Here is a 22697-nt window from a genome sequence, read left to right on the forward strand (position 1 = left end):
CTGTCAAATTTGTTACATTTTATGTTAAATTAATACATCTAAGTTGAAGATCAAAAAATGGTATCAATTAGAGGTGTAAAATGCTATAATAACTTAAAACAGTCACAGGAGCAAATATCATTATCAGTTTCAAGACAGCGTAGGATAAATCTGTAAATAAAGTGTTATGAGTTTTAATAAAGCCTCAATCATGTGCTTGTTCAGGATTCTCCCACCATCACCAAATGCACATACAGTATTTTCCTAAGCACATTAAAGGCCCTTTGAATGTTACTCCAGCTGCATTGGAGCTACTTTTTCATGAGCTGCTTCTCACATGGCTGCAATAACGTTTAATAAATGACTCAACTGTGTGGGTCCCAACTGCACAATCAGCAACCCACAGAAAAACAGCTCCCCAGAAGTTAAAGCATATTTTAAAGGACCCCATTAGAAACTGACACAACTGGAGATGTTATCTGTTATTGTAGTAGGAGCCTGTGGGAAGGAGGACCAGCCAGCTGCACCAGGTGGATCCTGAGCCTGCTTCTGCCCCCGCCAACAGGTACTTAAGGCGGGGCTGCCAGAGGCTGCTCGGGAAGGAGCACTTAGCGTCGCACTTCGAGTCGCACGGAACAGCACCTGAAGACCCACCCACCTGCCTCTCCAGAGACACCAGCAGCCACAGATACCAGCAGCAAATAGCAGCAGCAGAGGGCAGCAGCTTTAAAGACGAGGGAGAAAGGGGCAAACGTGGATTTTATCTGCTCCTTCTTAGCTGCTGTTCTCTTTTATCTCTTTTATCTTTTATATTCTTTTATACTGTTGAACATTTTATACCCTAACATTTTAATATGTGCCTGGGAGGACTATTGGGCAACTCAGGGGGTCGGGGAGGTGCCACTATAACTGTGGTCATGGGCAGGGGGAGGTATGGCATTGGGGGATTAACAGGCCAGCTGAGGAGAAGAGGGGCTAGACACTTACAGCTGTCCCCTCTTCTGGTTCTTCCCTCAACCTGATGGTTCCTGGCAGCCTTACCAGTCTGCCCTCGGGTCTGGTGGTGCTGCTGCTGAATGCCAGGTTGGCCCAAAATAAAATCTCCCTCATCCATGATTTGATTGTGGAAGAGGGGGCTGGCCTGGTATGTATTACTGAGACCTGGGTGGGGGAACTGGGAGGGGTCCCTGTCTCCCAGCTGTGCCCTCCTGGGTACTCGGTGCAGCACCAACACTGACTTGAGAGTCGGGGAGGGGGGGTTGCCGTGGTCTATAGGAATTCAATCTCCCTCTCCAGGCTTCCTGCTCATTCAAGTGCAGATCTTGAGCGTTTGTACCTTGTGTTGGGTACCCGGGACAGATTAGGGATTCTGTTGGTGTACCGCCCACCCCGCAGCCCATCAGACTCCCTGCCTGAGCTGATGGAGGTGGTCTCAGACTTGGTGTTGAGGACCCCTAGGATGATGGTCCTGGGGGATCTCAACTTCCATGCCAAGGCCGCTGTATCCGGGGCAGCTCAGGACTTCATGGCCGCCATGACAACCATGGGGCTGTCCCAACATGTATCACGTTCGTAGTTTGGGGGTGCTCTTGGATCCAGAACTGTCACTTGAGGCACAGGTGAACTCAGTGGCACGGAGCACTTTTTATCAGCTTAGGCTGGTATACCAACTACACCCTTATCTGGATAGAGATAGCCTAGCTACAGTTATCCATGCTCTGGTAACTTCTCGTCTGGATTACTGCAATGCGTTATACGTGGGGCTGCCTTTGAAAACAGTCCAGAAACCTCAGCTGGTCCAAAATAGGCCAGCAAGATTGTTAACAGGGACTGGCCTGCAAACTCATATTACGCCAGTACTTTTTCAGCTGCACTGGCTGCCAGTCCATTTCCGGGCCCGATTCAAAGTGCTGGTATTAACATTTAAAGCCCTTAACGGCTTGGGGCCAGGTTATCTGAAGGATCGCCTCCTCCCATATGTGCCTGCCCGGACCTTAAGATCATCGTCACTGGCCCTTCTCCGTGAGCCCCTGCCAAAGGAAGTGAGGCGGGTGGCTACTAGGAGAAGGGCTTTTTCTGCTGTGGCACCCCGGCTCTGGAATGAGCTCCCTAGTGAGGTTTGCCTGGCACCTACATTGGATTCCTTTCAGCACCAGACCTTTTTATTTTCCCAGGCATTTTAGCATTTTAGCTTTCTAAACTTTTAGCTTTGCTGTTTTAAAAATTTGTATTTTAAACTCCTGCACTGCTGCTAGGTTTTATTGTGGTTGTATTGTTATATTGTGGTTTTAATGTTCTATATATTTTAAATTGTTTTATTGTGTGTTGTTTGGTTTTAATTTTTGTGAACCGCCCAGAGAGCTTCGGCTATTGGGCGGTATAGAAATGAAATGAAATGAAATTAATTAATTAATTGACTGATTGTAGTAGGAACAAATTAGAAGAAATGGAGATGGCCAAGAATGTTTCCTATTCAGGGAAGCTCATCACAAAAGGTGAGCTTTGCCGTATATGTATATATGGTTTAATGCAGGGCTGGGGAAACTGTGGCCCTCCAGATGTTGATGAACTATTCCCATCTTCCCTCACCATTGGTCAGTCTGGCTGGGGCTGATGGAAACAATGTCTGGAAGGCCACTGGTTCCCCAGCCCTGATTGAACAGAGGTCTGGAATGAATTTTCTACCTGTATCTCATTACTCCACTCCAGTAATTCAGTGACCTTGTCCTATTTAGCGAGATATGCCTGTGCTGCATTTTGAAATTCATGCTGGAGACATGGCACACTATCCTCTACACACATTATGCCTTAATAGTCAAATATATTTGTAAGGATACAGTATCATACTATGCCACCAACAAATGACACATTACGGTAGGACTCTGCCCCAAGTATGATCTGAATTAGACATAGCTCAGGAGAGATAATGAGGAATACAGGGTGGAACCCTACACCTGAAAGAGAATAATTAGGAGTTTTCAAAAACTGTTTACTTGTTATTAGCACCAGATGCTGCCATTTAAGAATACATTAAGGTAGTACCAGGATGTGGCCTGGAAGGCTGGTCTGAAAAGCTAACACGCAAGCTGATTATTCCCAAAGTGCAGAGTGTGGCTACATAACTCTCACCATACGAAAGAACGAACTCAACACAAAGGACAGAATGAAAAGGGGAAGGCAGAGGAACACATAAAATAGGGTCATATAAAAGCATCAGTCACTCTGACCCAAATTATAAATAGGGTGAGAGCTGGAGAAGCACATGAAGAAAAATAAACCTTAACAATGTTTTAAAGGAACAGTCACAAGGTAAGAAGATAGTCAGCTATGCAATTCAAAGCAAAACAGGTAAAGATAATGTTTTTGTGGCAGCTTGCCCCAAAAACTATTTAACTTTTTTTAACATCTATAGCCCATCTTCCTGCCAGAGTGTCACTGAAAATCCACCCATAGGATAGATTTGACCTCCCCCTATGAGAACGGAGAGGAAGGTAGGCCCTCGGAGAGGGAGATCTTACCTCAGATTTCCCCTCTCAGCCCCACAGAACCCACCAAGGCCCTTGCCTTGCTGACATCATAGCTCTGATGTAGGTAGAGGCGGGGGCAGGGGAGGATCACAAGGTGTGCTGCGGGCTGATCAGAGGAAACACTGGACTTGCAGGATTCAAAGCTCTTCTGGTCCCCAGACACCACAACCCCTAACACAGGGGGAAAATATACGCCAACCCTGGAGTTGGTGTACATAGTTTTTCTCCCACTGGTTCCAATGAAAGGGAAATCATCAAAGAAGGGATAAGGGGGGGAGGAGAAAAACAAACCCTGCTCCTCCCTCCCTTTCACTATGCCAATATGTGCCTGACAGGATTTTGTATAAGGCAGTTCCTCCACCTTCAGATCTTCCCACCCCACAAGTAGGATTGCTTTGTATGCTACCATAAAACCTGGACAATTACATACAAGATCAGAATACGTTAAATCCAAAGGTTTCCTTCCTCCATCTCACAGGAAGGATTTTTTTTTCTGTTTGAGGAAGGTAAACTTTGGATCCACACCAATTAAAGCCACTGAAATGGTAAACATCAGAATCTAATAACCAAACAATAATTTCACCCATACCAAAAGCCTGCCAAACGGGCCCTTAATTTCCTTCCTAATCACCATCTCAGAGCTCACCTTATGGACTACACGAGGAAGAGCATTCTAGGTGCAACTGTTCCTTAAAAAGAAGGTCTTGCTCCTGGAGGATACAATCTATTCTCAGATAAAGAAGGCATCTGGAAGGACCCATTTTAAGATCTTGTAACAAAGTCTTCTCCAACCCGGTGTCCTCCAGATATTCTGGACTAGAAATGTAAAATTTCTGGAAATTTTGAAGCCATTGGAAAAAACCATTTTTCCTGGAGTTTTTCAGGAAAAAATGGAAAATTGGAGGGAAATGGAAAAATAAGCAATACTTATTTTTTTTAGTGCTCTTTACAGGTCTGAAGTGAAGTTACAGGTCTCAAGCAGCATGGCCAATGGTCAGGAATGCTGGGCATTGTAGTCCAAAACATCTGGAGGGGACCAGGTTGGGGAAGGCTGCTTTAGGAACATAAAGCAGCCTTTCTGTTCCCAAAGTTAGTTTATGTATAAGTTGGTTTGCTCATAAAATTATCATTTTTAAACTCAGTGAATTTCTAATTATTATCTGAATAAACTATACTTTTACATTGAATGTACTGAACATGATAATTTTATGAGCAAACCAAGATAGATATAACATATTTTAGGTTCCTATGTCTGACCACAGTGAATATCAAGAAGTAGTCCCTGAAACATCTAAATCTTCCTAGAAGGATGATGGTCTATTTAAACCATGTATGGCTGTAATTTTGCATAAATGTCACCATTTATGGCCACCATTTCACAGAAATCGCAATTTACTTTAGTAGCTTACCCGAAATTTCTACACAAAATGGTGCTTGTGGGTAAGTGGGGATCCCGCACTTGCCCAACTCGGTGCACTCCGAGTCAGGCAAGTGCAGGGATCTGCGGACTGGTGTTTGCAGGGCCAAGCTGGTGAGAAACCAAAGAGCTCAAGCCCCAACTAGATATCCTCTGACATCTCTACCTAAAAACAGGAAGAACTGGAGGCAGAGGAAGACTGGTGTACAGCATCTGTTCCTATTTGTAAGGAAGTTTAGAGAAATTCCTAAACCTGTCTGTGGGGTGGAGCTCAGGGAATTCTGAACATAAATAAATGTCTATCAGTAAAATATACTTTAGATCAATGATTTTAATAAGGAGTGAAAGAAATAACTATGCCAGGAATCTTACAGAGAGGATTAAGAAAAACATTTTCCCCCATGGCTTCATTATTTCCAGACATTTTACATCTCTAGTCTCTCTATAAAAGTATATTTATTACATCCTTTTTAGAAATCATTTTGGGGAGTAAGGCTGGGTAACAATATATTTATTTATTTATTTATTTATTTATTATTAAATTTATTAATCGCCCATCTGGCTGGTCACCCAGCCACTCTGGGCGATGTACAACATACAATAAAACAGTTTACAACAATAAAATCCTACAATAAAAACATTTTCTAAAATACCCTAACCCACCCCAAATGCCTATCTGAACAACCGCGTTTTTAATGCACGACGGAAGCTCATTAAAGAGGGGGCATGACGGAGTTCCCTAGGGAGGGAGTTCCACAGAGTGGGGGCCACTACAGAAAAGGCCCTCTCCCTCATCCCCACCAGTCTAGCTGTCCTGGCTGATGGGACAGAGAGAAGGCCATCCGAGGCTGATCTTGTTAAGCGGCCTGTCTGGTGCTGCTGGAGGCGCTCCTTAAGATAGGCTGGCCCGGAACCATATAGGATTTTAAAGGTCAAAACCAACACCTTGAATTTGGCCCGGAAAACAACTGGTAACCAGTGCAACTCCTTCAGCACTGGAGTGATGTGATCTCGCCGGCGGCTGCCTTTAATCAGGCGAGCCGCCGCGTTCTGTACCAGCTGCAGCTTCCGAACCGTCTTCAAGGGTAACCCCACGTAGAGCGCATTACAGTAGTCTAAACGAGAGGAGACCAGGGCATGTACTACCAATGGGAGCAGATGGTCGGGAAGGAAGGGGCGCAGCCGCTGTATCAGATGGAGTTGATACAGCGCTGTCCGGCTCACAGCTGACACCTGAGCCTCCATGGACAGCTGGGAGTCCAAAATGACCCCCAGACTGCGGACCTGGTCTTTCAAGGGTAGCCGTACCCCATTCAACACCAGGTCAACATCCCCTAGCCTCCTCTTGTCTCCCACCAAAAGTACCTCGGTCTTGTCAGGGTTCAGCTTCAGCTTATTCCTCCCCATCCAGCCACTCACCGTCTCCAGACATTTGGACAGGGATTCTACGGACAACCTTGGTGAAGATTTGAATGAGAGGTAGAGCTGCGTGTCATCCGCATATTGATGACACTGCACCCCAAACCTCCTGATGATAGCCCCCAGCGGCTTCACATAGATGTTAAATAGCATCGGGGAGAGGATGGAACCCTGTGGCACCCCACAAGTGAGTGGCCACGGGTCCGAAACCTCCTCTCCCAGTGCTACCCTCTGGTACCTGCCAGAGAGGAAGGACCGGAACCACCGCAATACGGTGTCTCCAATGCCCAACCCCTCTAGGTGGTCCAGGAGGATACCGTGGTCAACGGTATCAAAAGCCGCTGAGAGGTCGAGGAGAACAAGGAAGGAGCATTCACCCCTATCCAGAGCTCTCCTCATATCATCTACCAAGGCGACCAAGGCCATTTCTGTCCCATGCCCAAGTCTGAAGCCCGACTGAAATGGGTCTAGATAATCAGTTTCTTCCAAGTGTGCCTTCAACTGCACCGCCACCACCTGCTCAATCACCTTGCCCAAAAATGGCAGATTTGAGACTGGGCAAAAGTTGTTCAGAACTTGAGGATCCAAGGAGGGCTTCTTTAAGAGTGGTTTTATCACTGCCTCCTTGAGGGCTGATGGCATCACTCCCTCCTCAAGGGAGGCGTTCACCACCGCCCTGATCCCCTCACCCAGTCTCTCTCTGCAGCCCATAATGTGCCAAGATGGGCAAGGATCAAGTAAGCAGGTGGTCGGCCGTACAGATGAAAGCACCTTGTCCACTTCATCAGGAGGAAGAAGCTGGAACCGATCCCACAAAACCGGTTTGCCACAGGCCGCCTCTTGCTCACTAACTGTATCCACAGCGTGCAGAGTAACACACCTAATCTGGTCAATTTTATCTGCAAAGTGCCTTGCCAAGGCCTCACAGGAGGCCTTAGAATGCTCCAGTGGTTCCGGAGCCACAGGACCGACCAGGCTCCGGACCACTTGGAACAGCCTCCTGGGACAGCACTCTGCAGACACGATGGAGGCAGCATAATATTCCTTTTTTGCTGCCTTCACCACCACGTGATAGGCTGAAGATACAGCTCTAGCCCGTGTCTGATCATCTTTGGAGCGAGACTTCCGCCACCGGCGCTCTAGCCGTCTCACCTCCTGTTTCAGAGCTCTGAAATAGATAAACACTTTCTCTTAAATTCTAAGAGGAAACCGTTTATAATCCAGAGCTGTTTAATTTTTCAGAAAAAAAACCAAAAATGGTTCTCAGAAAAAAAACGGGGGGGGGAATGTTTTTTTTTTTAATTTGTCCAGTTTTTTTCCAAGCCTTCACATCTCTATTTTGGACTACAACTCTCACTTTCACTTCTACATTTAATGTGATCAAAATTCCCCAATTTTATCGAAACCTGGTGGGAAATTATGGTTAGTTTAAACAATGCTTAGTTCAAACAAGCCAGGATCAAACTGTGGTTTATGATTGTGGCTTGTTCAATAACTATCATTTACATTAACCAGAATACCCCAAGTTCAGGTGTAACAGGAAACTCTGGTTAGTTTAAAAGTGAATGAAGATGCCACCAATTCTTCATGACTGCACCAAAGGAGAGGAGGGGAGAGGAGTGGAGGCCTAAGCTCATGCAGGCTCATTCACCTAACACTGCTAAACAACGGTTTAACGTTATATCTGATCCAGCCCAATGTGATGGGAAGTTACATTGTGGCATCCCGGCTGTGGAATGAGCTGTCTAGTGAGGTTCACCTGGCACCTACATTGTATTCCTTCTGGTGCCAGGTGAAGACCTTTTTATTTTCCCAGGCATTTTAGCATTTTAGCTTTCTAGTCTTTTAGATTTGCTGTTTTAAATCTGTATTTTAAATCTCTGCATTGCTGCTAGGTTTTATTCTGGTTGTATTGTTATATTGTGGTTTTATATTTTATATTGTTTTACTGTGTGCTGTTTGGTTTTAATTTTTGTGAACCGCCCAGAGAGCTTCAGGTATGGGGAGGTATAGAAATACATACATACATACATAAGTTGTGTGAGCAGGCCTTTTCTCAGGCATCCAAAGCCCATACCATTCAGGACCCTAAAGTGTCAATTTGAGTTTAGCCTGAAAACTAACTGGCAACCAGCGATGTAAAACAGGGTTTTGTTCAGTTGTTGTTGTTCAGTTGTTCAGTCGTGTCCGACTCTTCGTAACCCCATGGACCATAGCACGCCAGGCCTTCCTGTCCTGCGTTCTCTCCCGAAGCGTGCTCAAGTTCATATTCATTGCATCAGTGATGCTATCTAGCCATCTCATCCTCTGCCGTCCCCTTCTCCTTTTGCCTTCAGTCTTTCCCAGCATCAGGGTCTTTTCCAGGGAGTTTTCTCTTCGCATTAGGTGGCCAAAATATTGGAGCTTCAGCTTCAGTATCTGTCCTTCCAATGAGCAGTCAGGGTTGATTTCCTTTAGGATGGACTGATTTGACCTCCTTGCAGTCCAGGGGACTCGTAAGAGTCTTCTCCAGCACCACAGTTCGAAAGCATCAATTCTTCGGCGCTCAGCCTTCCTTATAGTCCAGCTCTCACAGCCATACATTACTACTGGGAAAACCATAGCTTTGATTAGATGGACCTTTGTCGGCAAGGGGATGTCTCTGCTTCTTACTATGCTGTCTAGGTTGGCCATAGCTTTCCTCCCAAGGAGCAAGCGTCTTTTAATTTCATGGCTACAGTCACCGTCTGCGGTGATCCTCTTCGCTTTCTGCCATTAGGGTGGTATCGTCTGCATATCGGAGGTTGTTGATAATTCTCCCGGCAATCTTAATTCCGACCTCTGATTCATCCAACCCGGCATTTCTCATGATGTACTCTGCATATAAGTTAAATAAGCAGGGTGACAATATGCATCCTTGTCGTACTCCTTTCCCAATTTTGAACCAATCGGTTGTTCCATCTCTGGTTCTTACTGTTGCTTCTTGGCCCTCGTACAGGTTTCTCAGGAGACAGGTAAGGTGGTCTGGTACTCCCATCACTTTCAGAATTTGCCACAGTTTGTTGTGATCCACACAATCAAAGGCTTTAGCGTAGTCAATGAAGCAGAAATAGACATTTTTCTGGAATTCTCTTGCTTTCTCCATGATGCAGCGAATGTTGGCGATTTGATCTCTAGTTCCTCTGCCTCTTCGAAACCCAGCTTGTACTTCCGGTAGTTCTCGGTTCGCATACTGCTGAAGCCTAGCTTGTAGGATTTTGAGCATCACCTTGCTGGCATGTGAAATGAGCGCAATTGTGCGGTAGTTTGAACACTCTTTGGCGTTGCCCTTCTTTGGAATTGGAATGTAAACTGACCTTTTCCAGTCTTGTGGCCACTGTTGAGTGTTCCAGATTTGTTGGCATATTGAATGCAGCACTTTAACAGCATCATCTTTTAGGATTTTAAATAGCTCGGCTGGAATACTGTCATCTCCGCTAGCTTTGTTGTTACTAATGCTTCCTAAGGCCCACTTGACTTCACTCTCGAGGATGTCCGGCTCAAGTTCAGTGGCCGCACTATCATGGCTATCAGGGACATTCAGATCTTTCCTGTATAGTTCTTCTGTGTATTCTTGCCACCTCTTCTTAATCTCATCTGCTTCTGTTAGGTCCCTGCCTTCTTTGTCCTTTATCATGCCCGTCTTTGCACAAAACGTTCCCTTGAGATCTCCAGTTTTCTTGAAGAGATCTCTAGTCTTTCCCATTCTGTTGTTTTCCTCGATTTCTTTGCATTGTTCATTTAAGAAGGCCTTCTTGTCTCTCCTTGCTATTCTCTGGAACTCTGCATTCAGTTGGGTATATCTTCCCCTTTCTCCCTTGCTTTTCGCTTCCCTTCTTTCGTGAGCTACTTGTAAAGCCTCATCAGACAGCCACTTGGCTTTCTTGCATTTCTTTTTCTTTGGGACGGATTTCGTTGCTGCCTCCTGAACAATGTTACGGACCTCCGTCCATAGTTCCTCAGGCACTCTGTCTATCAGGTCTAATCCCTGAAATCTATTCCTCACCTCCACTGTATATTCATAAGAGATATGATTTAGGTCATACCTGAACGGTTTAGTGGTTTTCCCGACATTCTTCAATTTAAGCCGAAATTTTGCAAGAAGCAGCTCATGATCTGAACCACAGTCAGCTCCAGGTCTTGTTTTGACTGACTGTATGGAGCTTCTCCATCTTTGGCTGCAAAGGACATAATCAATCTGATTTCGATATTGACCATCTGGTGATGTCCATGTGTAGAGTCGCCTCTTGTGCTGTTGGAAAAGAGTGTTTGCTATGATCAGCATGTTCTCTTGGCAAAACTCTATTAGCCTTTGTCCTGCTTCATTTTGTACACTAAGGCCATGCCTGCCTGTTATCCCGGTGATTTCTTGACTTCCTACTTTAGCATTCCAATCCCCTATGATAAAGAGGACATATTTTTTTGGTGTTAGTTCTAGAAGGTGTTGTAGGTCTTCATAGAACCGATCAACCTCAGCTTCTTCGGCCTCAGTGGTTGGGGCATAGACTTGAATTACTGTGATGTTGAATGGTTTGCCTTGGATTCGTACTGAGATCATTCTATCATTTTTAAGATTGTACCCCAGTACTGCTTTTCCCACCCTTTTGTTGACTATGAGTGCTACTCCATTTCTTCTAAGGGATTCTTGCCCACAATAGTAGATATGATGGTCACCTGAATTAAATTCGACCATGCCTGTCCATTTTAGTTCGCTGATTCCCAAGATGTCGATGTTCAATCTTGCCATCTCATGTTTGACCACCTCCAGCTTACCTTGATTCATTGATCTGACATTCCAGGTTCCTAAACAATATTGTCCTTTACAGCATCGGATTTTCTTTTCACCGCCAGACACATCCACAGCTGAGTGTCCTTTCGGGTTAAACAGGGTTTACTAACTGTTAAAAAAAATCTGGGTCCAAGAACAAAGTCCAACAGTTTGGAGCAGATCTAGTGATGGAGCCCACCACACAACCCATCTATTTATCTAAAGTATGCAGCTAAAAATCACATACACCCAAAAAAGGAGGGAGGACACAGACTGGCCAGCCACCCCTCAAAAAATGGCAACTCTAGCATAATAAGGTCCAAGACACTAGCGCCACTTAGTAATCATGCGGCTGCATTTGGGCCCTATTGAAGTTTCCAAACTGTTTAAGGGCAGTCCAATTAATTGGTACAATGCAACGCAAGAAGCATGATGGCCAAAAATGGAGGAAATACAGTAATAAGGATTATTCTAGAAAAAAATTATCAGGAAAATGGGCTGCATCTGGATCCATTTCAGTCAGGGTTCAGGCCTGGTTTTGGCATGGAAACAGCCTTGGTCACCCTGTATGATGACCTATGTCAGGAGAAAGACAGGAGGAATGTGACCCTGCTGTTTCACCTTGATCTCTCAGTGGCTTTCTGTTTCTATACCATCGACCATGGCATCCTTCTGGGACAATTGTCTTGAGTTGGAGGCACTGCACTGCAGTGGTTTCACTCCTACTTGAAGGACTGGCTCCAGAAGGTGGTGCTTGGGGAACACTGCTCGGCCATGTGGATTCTCCAGTATGGGGTTCCACAGCGGTTAGTTCTGTCCTCTGTGCTGTTCAGCATCTACATGAAACCACTGAGTGCAGTCATCTGGAGTTCTGGATTGCGTGGTCATCAGTATGCTGATGACACACAGCTCTATTTCTCCTTTTCATCTTCATCAAGTGAGACTGTGGATGTGCTAAATTGCCTGGCTGCAACAATGGGCTGGATGAGGGCTAATAAACTGAAGTTCAATCCAGACAAGACTGAGATGCTGTTAATGGGTGGTTCTTCTGACCGGATGGAGGGTGTTCAACCTGTTCTGGATGGGGTTGCATTCCCCCTGAAGGAGCAGGTTCATAGCTTGGGGGTTCTTCCAGAACCACCTTTGTCACTTGAGGCAAAGTGGCCTCAATGGCATGGAGTGCCTTCTACCAGCTTCAGTTGGTGGCCCAGCTACACCCCTATCTGGACAGGGATAACCTGGCTTCAGTTGTCTATGCTCTGATAACCTCCAAGTCAGATTTCTGCAATGCGCTGTACGTGGGGCTGCCTTTGAAGATGGTTCAGAAGCTGCAGCCCATGCAAAATGCAGCAGCCAGACTGATAACAGAGACTAGAGGGTCCAAACACATAAGACTGACTTTGGCTCAGTTGCACTGGCTGCCTATATGCTATGTGCCTATATGATTAAAGGTGCTGGGTTTTAACCTATAAAACCCAACATGGTTTGGGACCGCAGTATCTGATGGAGCGCCTAATGCGACATGAACCTACCCATGCTCTATGCTCAGCTTCTAAGGTCCTCCTCCAGGTGCCTCCTCTGAGGGAGACTCGGAAGGTGGAAACGAGGGAGAGGGCCTTCTCAGTGGTGGCCCCCCAACTGTGGAATTATCTACCCAACAAGGCCCGCCTACTGCCAACATTGTTATCTTCTCAGCGCCAGGTTAAGACCTATCTCTTCTCTCAGGCATTTGGCAGCATATGATGAGTTTTTAAGAGGTCCTGGATCTGTCCTATGGTTATGATTGACTATCCAAAATTGTTTTTAAATGTATGTTGTCTTTGTGTATATTGTCTGTGTGTTTTATGTAAATGGTGTTTAACTTTGTGTACTGTATTTTAATGTTTTTAATCTTTGTAAACTGCCTAGAGAGCTTCAGCAATGGGGTGGTATAGAAATGCAATAAATAATAACAATAACAATAATAATTTAAAAAAACAAATAAGCACTTGGCCATGCCTGATTATTCAATAAGAGATCCAGAAAGATAGGTTAAAAGGACTGTACTGGACACAATGAATCTCATGACCAGGAAGTTATACATTTTAACCATGAGTGAGAATGAAATATGAAATCAAATATATGATGAAATGAAGAGAGGACCACAGAAAAAAATTATGGAAAAGATAAGAAGGGGATAGGAAACACACGAAGTAAAAAATAAATAAAAGAACAGTCAGAAAAAAATACAATTCAGAAGGAGCAATGAAACAGTATGGACCACAACAGATCAAGGAGTGGGACAAGATGATAACATGAACAAGGTAGATCAATGGTAATTTGAACAATGAAGCAGCTCAACTACCCACAGAGTAATAGCAATCTTGAAGAGGTTGGTTTGGGTAAAAGAGATCCCCGGTATAGACAAACTAGCTCAGATTCAGCACAGAAGTAGCTTATAAGCCAGCTCTAGAAATAACAAATCATGGTAATGTCCTGCATGGCAGTATTTTCACCAAACTGCTCATTAGCAATTGAGCAATAGCAGACACCTCCTCAGTGCTGTTTATACCACCTCAAAAATTCTAAGAAAAGGCACAAAAACATTTTTGCTGCTTTGGCAGATTTTTTTTCCTCTCTACATTGCTAGGGAACGTTTCAAAGGCTGTGTAATATGAACAAAGGCAAAGCCCATTACATATTTCTGTAAAAGTTGTTTAAGGGTAAGCATCTTATTCCTGTACCTTCCACACATACTGCAGCACAGGAAGTCACCAATAATCAAAAAGTGACACAGATGCTTTGTCATTTTTGAAAGAATATGTATCATCGCTTGTACTTCATTTTATCTGTTATCTAGACATGCTGTATTAGAAAACAGATTTTTGTAGATCACTTTAATATTTATGCAGTCTAAAAGACCTCCCTATTTGCTGTCTCAAAATTCATTTCTTCTAACTAATGTGATCGTGACAGATGTTTTTCACAATCCAAGTTCCATTTGTATTGGCGTCATTAATTAAGAAGTAAAGCACTATCAGGTGCCCAAACCCTAATGAAAAAGTCAAGCAATTTATGAGACTATCAGAACCCTAGTGGGGAAAACAGAAAGCGTTGCTCTACAAGTTCAGGAGAGAGAAAAAATCACATGGTACAGCACTCTCAGAACTGTACTATTTCAGGATGCAGATAAGAGACAGAACATCTGAATGCTTCTCTTCAGCAAAAATCCCCACTAAATAGAAAAAAAGCACATCAGGAAAAAAATGTTTGCCAATAGCCTTCTTCCTGACATGCAAGTGTCCCATAAACTGATAGTTTCTGACATGAGACAGCAAACACATGATCTCCTACCCGAAGCTTGAAATACTATAACCCTGGAAGAGCTAAACCATGTGATTTTTTTAGCATGAAGTCCCTATGTTTCCCATCTCTTCCTCTTCCCTGTCTACCCCTTCGATATCGCCTCATAATTATCAAGAAAATGATGGTTGTGTTCTACATGACTAAAATCTACAGAGTTAATTATACTTCTGATGTCATGGAAACTTGTCTGGGATTAACTATATAGCTTTGCACATACATTTACTTTCTTTTAAAGAAAAAAAGTGTTTTAGACAGATCTGTTATCACTTGCTGAAATATCGGCTAACTCAGTTCCATAATACGTTAAAACCAATGCTTCGCCCTGCCCAATGTGAAAAAGGATTTACTTGATCTTGGACTGAGATGGAGGTTATACAAATGGAATAATAAACATGTACTTTTTGGAGTTAACTAATGGAGGAAACAAATACTGAACACTATGCCTTTCAAGCTTATAGCATATTTAACGTAATCTTCTGTTAGCAGTAATATGTTGCAGTTATTTGCCTCTTTGTAGGCATCTACATTTTCTATTTCTGCAGTAAATCACTTTTAGTCAAGTAGTACTGTTTTTTTTGTGAATGAGGAATGAGAAGTTTCTGAACCAAATGTCTTTGCCTAACCACTACATTATTTAGTCATAATACTTTGAAGAAGAGGGACTTAAAAGGCCCCAATGAATGTAATATGGCTAGGGCTTTCCTTAGCTGATCCTCATTCCCTGAAGTGGATCCCAGCCTCCTCTCTCCCATAGTCTTGTTTTGTTTTTAAAGAAAAAAATGTGCAGAATAGAATCAAAAGCCTGGTTTTGGAGGCGGGGTGGTGGGGACACACCTTGACACAAGCCTTTGTCATTCTTTCTCTTATGTTCACAACATCATGACTAGGTCCAAGTTAAATAAGAGGAATGTAGTTACTTTACATGCATCAAATCTGCTCCTCCCAATATGTGACAACCTCCACTTATTGGAAGAACAGCACAGTGACAACAACTACTATCTTCAGCCAGGAGCATAACTGCTTTACGTGTGCACAGCCCAAGAAAAGGACTCCTGCTTAAACATTATAATTATATGTACTGTTAAAACACAACTTATTAAGGGCACAATCCTATCAGGATAGGCAGCCGCCTCCAAACTCAGAGGCAACTGCCTATCCAATGCAGGGCAGGCGGAGCAGATCTTCTCTGTGCTCTGACCACCCTGCATTACCGGCTAGATAGCCGATTTCAGCTGTCTAGCCGGAGCGGAGCAGGACGTGACTGGCCAGACGACACATAGGATGCGTCGTAATGACGCTTCTACCGTCCCCGCCCCTGGGAACATCCCCTTTCCTCCCGCTCCGCACTGCTCTTCCAGGTGCAGAGCCCAGGACGATCCGTACCGCCTAGAAGTGGTGGGGAGGTGGTTTTCTGGGAACCGACCTCAGAGCCCACGCTACATTTTCCAAAAAAATGAAAAATCCTATGGCCATCTACCCACTGTCTAGTGGCCATAGGATTGCACCCTAAATCCATTCCAAACATGAAAAATTGAAAAAGGTTGGGAAGGCTAAAGCATGAACTTAAAGCAAACTCTAAGTCTCCAATTAAAGATTATTCTTGCCCTGGCCAACAGTAATAGTAGTAAATAAAGCATATGTAACATAGTAAGCTGTAATTAATTTTCCTATTAATAAAAATCTAGTGTCATTAAAACCATCAATTAACCATACTTCTTTCAATCTATTACCTACAGAAAAAATATGAGTAAAATAAATGCTCTTGACACATCTTGCACATATGTAATTTATACAGATGAATACAAATGGCTGAAGAATATTACCTTCATTTTCAGAAGCCTGGCATTTTACCTGTAGCACCAAATCAAAGGTACTCTTTGGATTTTCCCTGGAAGTAAAAACAACACAGTTGATTAGTCTAACTTGCATCATGTAACTGCAAGGATGTTATCTCCACTGTACCAATAGGAGTTACAGCTTATAATGTTCAACTGCATGGGAATGTTGACCCATAAATGGTTTTCTTTTCAGATCACCATGTGATTCTTCTCTATCAACTCATGATGAGATACACATAGAATTGCATCAAGTTTTGAGCCCAATAAACATTTTTCAGTCCTGATTTCTGAAGCTTACTAGATACGTGGTGGTCAATTGGCTGAACAAGTAATACACAACTCTGTTCCATATGGATCTCAACACTGGATGAAGGCAGGGGGAAATCATGCTGAAGTGGAAGAAAAATGGTCATGAGAATCCATGTTGAGAGTGACAAATACAGTGACTCAAATACTCTGCAGTAACATTTGCCTTCATATCCTGAGGACAGTGACTAATCCTCCCACCCCCATCCTGATTTAAAAAAACAAGTACAAATGAGAAATGACTTATTTCAGGAAACAAACATACACAAAGATACATATGTATGTAACTGGTTCGGATGTGTTTCCTATAGTCCTGTACATCAGACAGCTCTTCATTCATTGCACCATATTAAAATGCTAAAATAAAAATCAAACTGTGTAGGTTAAGAGCAGCTTGGTTTTGAAAATTAATTGATAAAGTTCAATGACTAAATGTCACTATCTATTTAAAACTATCTTATCTTCAGCATTCAGGATTTGACTGCTTCAAGGTTGGTCTCATATTGTGATTACGGCTTTGAAAAATAACCTGGTGTGAGCCTTGGCCCACGCAACTTCCATCCCAGTTCTTGTAGCAGTACCAGTATTTCCTATTTATGTCATGTTAATGTTATGACAAATGTTATAACTGGCCTGGTTCACATGTAATGACAGTCCATGGTTTGTCAGGCTTGCATAGGAGCAAACAAGCATACTGCCTCCCCACTCACTCACCACTTCTACTTTGCATCCACTTTCATCAACAACCCAGGAACAGCCTGTTAATTGGTGCAATGTGTGCACCAAGAACTCTAGATTGATGAAGAACAAACAACCCAGAATCTGAACCTATGGTTTATCTCAGCTAGCCAGATTTAAGATATAGCTAGCAATGTATTTCTGCAGTTGGCACTGAAAGTGCCTTTACCAATGCAGAATATACATTTCCTGTGGTAACATGGGCTGAAATCCAACTAAATTAACACAGGAAGATCCATAACTATGTTCCATATATAGGCAACCAGAATTAAAGGGGAAGTGTGCATATTAAAAAGTTTATTAGTCCAGTTGTCCACGAACACCTATGTCAATCATTTGTAGCACACTGACTACATAAAAGGAGAAGAAAACTCTCTTTCACTTTAGAAACTTCTCCATATCTGGTCACTTGAAGGTAATTCTTACCCTCACAACTAGGTATATGACTATTTATAAAACAGGGATAGTTCCAGGACTTTGAGTAATTATTTCAGATATCATTGGCTAGAAAGTCCTCATCAAATGCAATTTACTTCATATACACATAATCTCTGAAAATGACATGCTGTACTCAGCATGATTGCAAGAGAGAAACCAATACAAATAAGCAGTAATTATTACAAGAATAGTAACAACATGTATATAAGAAGAGACCTAGTAGTGGCCTCTGAAGTTACTAGAGGAGTAAAGTTTGAAAAAGAGGAGGGATTAGGAGGGGAAAAGCACCACCCAAAAAATCAACCTACGTAGCTTTGCTATTAAAGTCATAGAATAAAACTACCAACAGATGTGCTCACTTAAATAAGGAGAGCAAAATCTAGGTCCCAAGGATTGAGACAGAATAAGGAGACTGGAATTATCTCTAGAGTCACTGCTAAATCAGAGAAAAATTTTGTCAGTTTCACCACTGTTTTTTTTTTAATTATAGTAACAACAACAACAGCTGTGACAAAAAAACAAGCAAACAGACCTGGAGCATTACAAAGGCTACCAACAACTGTAACTGACAATTTCTCCTGCCCTAGACAAGAAAATAAATTGTTTTATCGATATGTACATACCCTACCTTGGGCCAGTAAGGTGAAGGGTAGGTTATACATTTAAATAATAAATAAAATAGTGCTACATCCATGTTTGAAAGGACTGTTGTCTGCAGTTAAGATGGACTTTTTAAAATTTGTGATAATCAATACTTGGGCAGGGGGAACTATAACAATGGAGAGAAAACACAGGAATGCAATAGCTTGGGATGAATAGTGTCTGGATTACCAGAAATAAAAGGGAAAGCAAATGGTGTTACTAGTCACTAAATAGTTAGCAGGGAACTACTCTTAAGAGAAGAAACTGCATGGCATCATGATTCCTCCTGCTAAGCAGCAGACCAGTTCCCATTTCCCCAAAAGACATTTTCAAACAAGAACTGTCTCAAGCAGCTAAGGCCCATAAAAGCAGGGGGGAGGCCCGAAAGATATTGGAAGTGTCAAGAGCCAGCTGCAAGAGTGGATGAAGACTCCAGAAATTCCCTATATACACACCCTGAATTCTCTGAACACACACACATACACCCCATAATCACTAGTCCATGCTGCGTTGTCATTTTCTAGTTTAAACACTTTCCATTTATAGTTATTGGCTGGAAATTTGAACTGAAATTGAAATATTAATTCACAACTACATTTTTTCTAGTTTCTAAGAGATAATAGTGATGATGTCATGGAATTACATCTAATAAGCTATGAGCAAATAACAGCCACATTCACACATAATGCTAAACCATAATTTAGCTCTATGTGCAAGAGCAGAAAGAAGCCTGCATGCCCTTCACCTCCCACGTGACTGGGACGAGGAATGAGCCAGAATTCAGTTTTGCTTTAACAGATTCCTGGCTTGACATTAGATGCTAAACCAGGAATCATGGGTTAAAGTAAACTGTAGTTTGCTAACAAGTCAGCAAGACAACCCAGAGTTTGTTGTTGGCTTCTTTAGCAATTGACTACAGCGTATTTTAAACCACGATTCCTAGTTTGCATGCAAGAACAGATCAGAAATCTCAGAAAGTAAAACTGAATTCTTGTTTATTCCTCCTCCCAGTCACGCAGGAGGGAGAGCATGCAAGCCTGAGATTTTGCATGGGTTTCTGTCTGCTCGGGCACATAACACTAAACCATGGTGCAAACACAGCCTATAAGCTCATCTTTAAGAATATACTAGACCTGTAAATACTAGATCCTCCAATATCCTGCAACTGTAGACTCCTGATGAATGAATGCAAGTGAGCACTTTTTGTTCCAAACAACCACCATAAGAGGCTAAGTCAGGAGTTGCCTTCTGCTTGATTACATGAATAAACAGTACATACATAAATTCAAGGGCCAGAACTAGCAGACCCATGAGAAGCAACTGAAGATGATCACACTACATTCAATAAGTTAAACAAAAGAGGTGTACAAGAAACCAAGAGGGATGTAGAAAGACCTAATTTTAAGTGTGTGTTTGTGTTACAAAACGCAAGTTAAATCTAATAAAATGGTAATGACTGTGAACCATTTATCGTTTTTTACTATAGTGCCATATACCCTGAGACTAAATTCACCAGCACGAGGAGGATCACACTTTCAGCCTTCACCTTTCTGAAAATTCAACCACACAACATACATGCATACCTAATTTCAATTTCTGGGGGAAACAGATGCCATCATACCTCTCCACACACAAAATAAGATAACAGTGCAATCCTATGCATGTTTACTCAGAAGTAAGTCTCCACTGTTTCAACAGAACTTATTTCCAGATGATTCTGCATAGGATTACAGCCTTAATCGGACTTTCAGTTCAAATCCCCTCATGTACTGGCTGAAATAAAACTTGGACAGTTCAATCTGCTTCTAACTGCAGAGGTACCCATAATGACTGAAAAAGAAACTTCTATGATAACAGTTCCTCCAACTGTAGCCACAACCTCTTATCTTAAAAAGTGGATAAGCATCTCACAGGTCAATATCTCTGAATTAATAATAGTAATCCTTTGTGTTTCCTGCTGTGCATATCTACAAGTTTGCTTCCACAAGACAGCCTTTCAAGTTTAGTCCACACCTCCCACCATATTTTAATGTGTCAAACCAGAGCAATAAATGTCAGAAAGGGTTTTGTGTGTATTCTAACTGGCTCATCACAAATAGATTACTGTCATTTTGCACAAGTAGGGGTTTAGGTTTTTAACGCTTTAAAATTACTCAGAATATAAAGTTCAGACAGTCTTGCACAGTCAAGGCCTTAATTCCAAGTGCAAGGAAAAACCAATACTCATTCATCATTCACTTTACAAAAAAAGTATCTCCTTTGGAACTGGCCAATACATTCAAAATCTTTATTAGTTTGCAATCCAATCTTGAAATTATTATAGTAAACAAATGCATATCCATGAATTCTATGGTATCATCCTGTTCACATCTGTGCCAGTCACCTGAATTTCCTTGCCATTTAACATTTTATAGCCCACAGCCCCAAAATGCCCACTATTGTCAGGAGTTGGGGGGAGGAGCTCTCCCCTAGCTGCAGCCCCCCTAATGCCAAACCAACATCTCATAGTTCCTGTTAGAGTGATTTGCCAGGCTTCAGAGTTCTGGTGATATGCCACACTTACACCCAAGCAAGGCTTCTAGGAGCTAAAATGATCCTCTAAGAAATTAAAAGGTGTAGCTGGGGGGGGGGGGGAGAGAGATCCCTTCTTCAGTTACTCAGGTGTGGGTTGCCAAGTGCCCAGAAAACCACTGGTCTACTCATGTGCCTTTAATAGCACCTTAGTGTGAAGAAATCTGCAGGAGAAGCTTCTCACAGCAATGCACGGCGATCAGCATTATCACCTGCTAACGTGTGCAAAGATCAAGCTGCTGCCAAATGGCACAGGAGCCAGTCATAAAAAATAAAAATAAAAAGTTAAAGGTAACAGCTGCAAAAGAAAGACACTTTTCTATTCCATAAGATATGTGTCAAGCACACATGAAGAGACTCCGTATCAGAGAGAGTAGGAGGAGATGAGGGATCTCGTGGGGTAGGATGGGATGGAGAAATGTCGGTATTATTTTCGGTCATTCCAAAAGGATTGTCAGGTGCTCACTCTGTGGCAGAATGGGGAAGAAAAGAGCACGGGGGCGGGCGTGCTGTAAGCCAGGTGTTCACCAGGGGAAAGCAAGCGGGAGTGAATGACAACAGTCATCCTATGCAAGCCTGCTGGGAAGCCAGCCCCCCTCGATTTCAAATGGGACATACTACGCCATGCAAGAGCGCATGGGATTTCAGCCGCCGAGGCAGACGCGTACCAAAGAGCGGGAGGTGGGGGGAGTTACGCCACCGATTCCCAATGGCCATGCTCCCTTCCCTTCTCGCTGACATCAGCCCACACCCGGCCCCGCCGCCGCCTCACAAGCGGCAGTTCAAAGTGGGGCTGGGGGAGGCTTCTGAGGCCTAGCCTCACGCCTCCCCTTCAGCTCCCCCCGAGCGCCACTTCCAGAGGCTCGCCCTGCCGAGGCGCCAGCAGCAGCCCCGTCCCCCCCGCCTCCGTCTCCCCCGCACTCACTTGATCCTGCAGTCCATGGTCGCATCTCGGGCCGGTGGTGGTGGGGAGCTCAGGAGGCGGCGGCACCCCCCGAAAGGCACGAAGGAGAGCCAGGCGCCAGCCCGGCCTGGGCGGGGAGGGAGGACCAGAGGGGAGGAACGCCTGGGCTCCTCTCGCTCTTCCTCCCACAGGTCCCGAGGGGGGCCGACCGGTGTGGGGCTGCTACGAGCGCCTCCGCCGAGGGTGGCCCATGGCTGGCTGCTCGCCTCCTCGGCCCGTCGTCACGGCGGCCGCAAGAGCAGCAGCACCGCCTCCCCGCCCGCCCGCCGCTCCTCAGTCTCTCTCAGTTCCTGTCGCAGCTTCTTCGGCACCTTGTGGAAAGCAGGAAGCTCTGCCGGGGCTTGGCGGAGCCTCCTCTCTGGGCCGCGGCGGCGGCTGCTCCGGGGGACACCTAGCCCGGCACGGCCCGGGGGTCAGGGAGGAAAGGGAGCGAGCGGGACAAGGCTGGAGGGGTCGCCTGTTTACCTCAGGCCTCCTACAGCAAGCAGGGACGGCTGCCAAGTGGCCTGGAAAACGGCCTCGGGAGGCCCACCGTTGCGCCTCGAACGGCGCCTTTGAACTGCAAAACTCCACGACTTCAACTTTTGCCAGTAGTAATGACGAATGTTGTCACCCGCCAGTGGCTGCAAGTCAAAGCTGCTGCAAAAGGCACAACTAGGCAGAAGTTACCAACTCTTCAAGCTCTTCAAATGGCATGGCTGAAGACCTGGGTTCAAAGCCCTGCTCC

General features: G+C 44.0%; 1 protein-coding gene across 4 annotated transcripts in view; it reads right to left on the reverse strand.

Annotated features, from left to right (window-relative positions):
* DENND1B (DENN domain containing 1B) overlaps positions 1–22253 on the reverse strand; it is a 295461-nt gene extending 273208 nt beyond the window's left edge. The window contains exons 1-2 of one of the 4 annotated variants that reach the window (XM_084851502.1): positions 21932–22253; positions 16297–16361 (exon numbers count right to left, since the gene is read on the reverse strand). In XM_084851502.1, the coding sequence (XP_084707628.1) occupies positions 16297–16361; positions 21932–21948 (82 nt within the window). In that variant the 5' untranslated portion in view covers positions 21949–22253. The remainder of the gene's footprint in view (positions 1–16296; positions 16362–21931) is intronic. The other 3 variants (XM_084851503.1, XM_084851505.1, XM_084851504.1) reach the window with 3 other exon arrangements.
* Between the last annotated feature and the right edge of the window lie 444 nt (positions 22254–22697).

This window comes from Heloderma suspectum, chromosome 4 (genome assembly GCF_057233095.1).
Source record: "Heloderma suspectum isolate Gila_16-S chromosome 4, 16-S_ref, whole genome shotgun sequence".
In the NCBI taxonomy this organism is placed as follows: Eukaryota; Metazoa; Chordata; class Lepidosauria; order Squamata; family Helodermatidae; genus Heloderma; species Heloderma suspectum.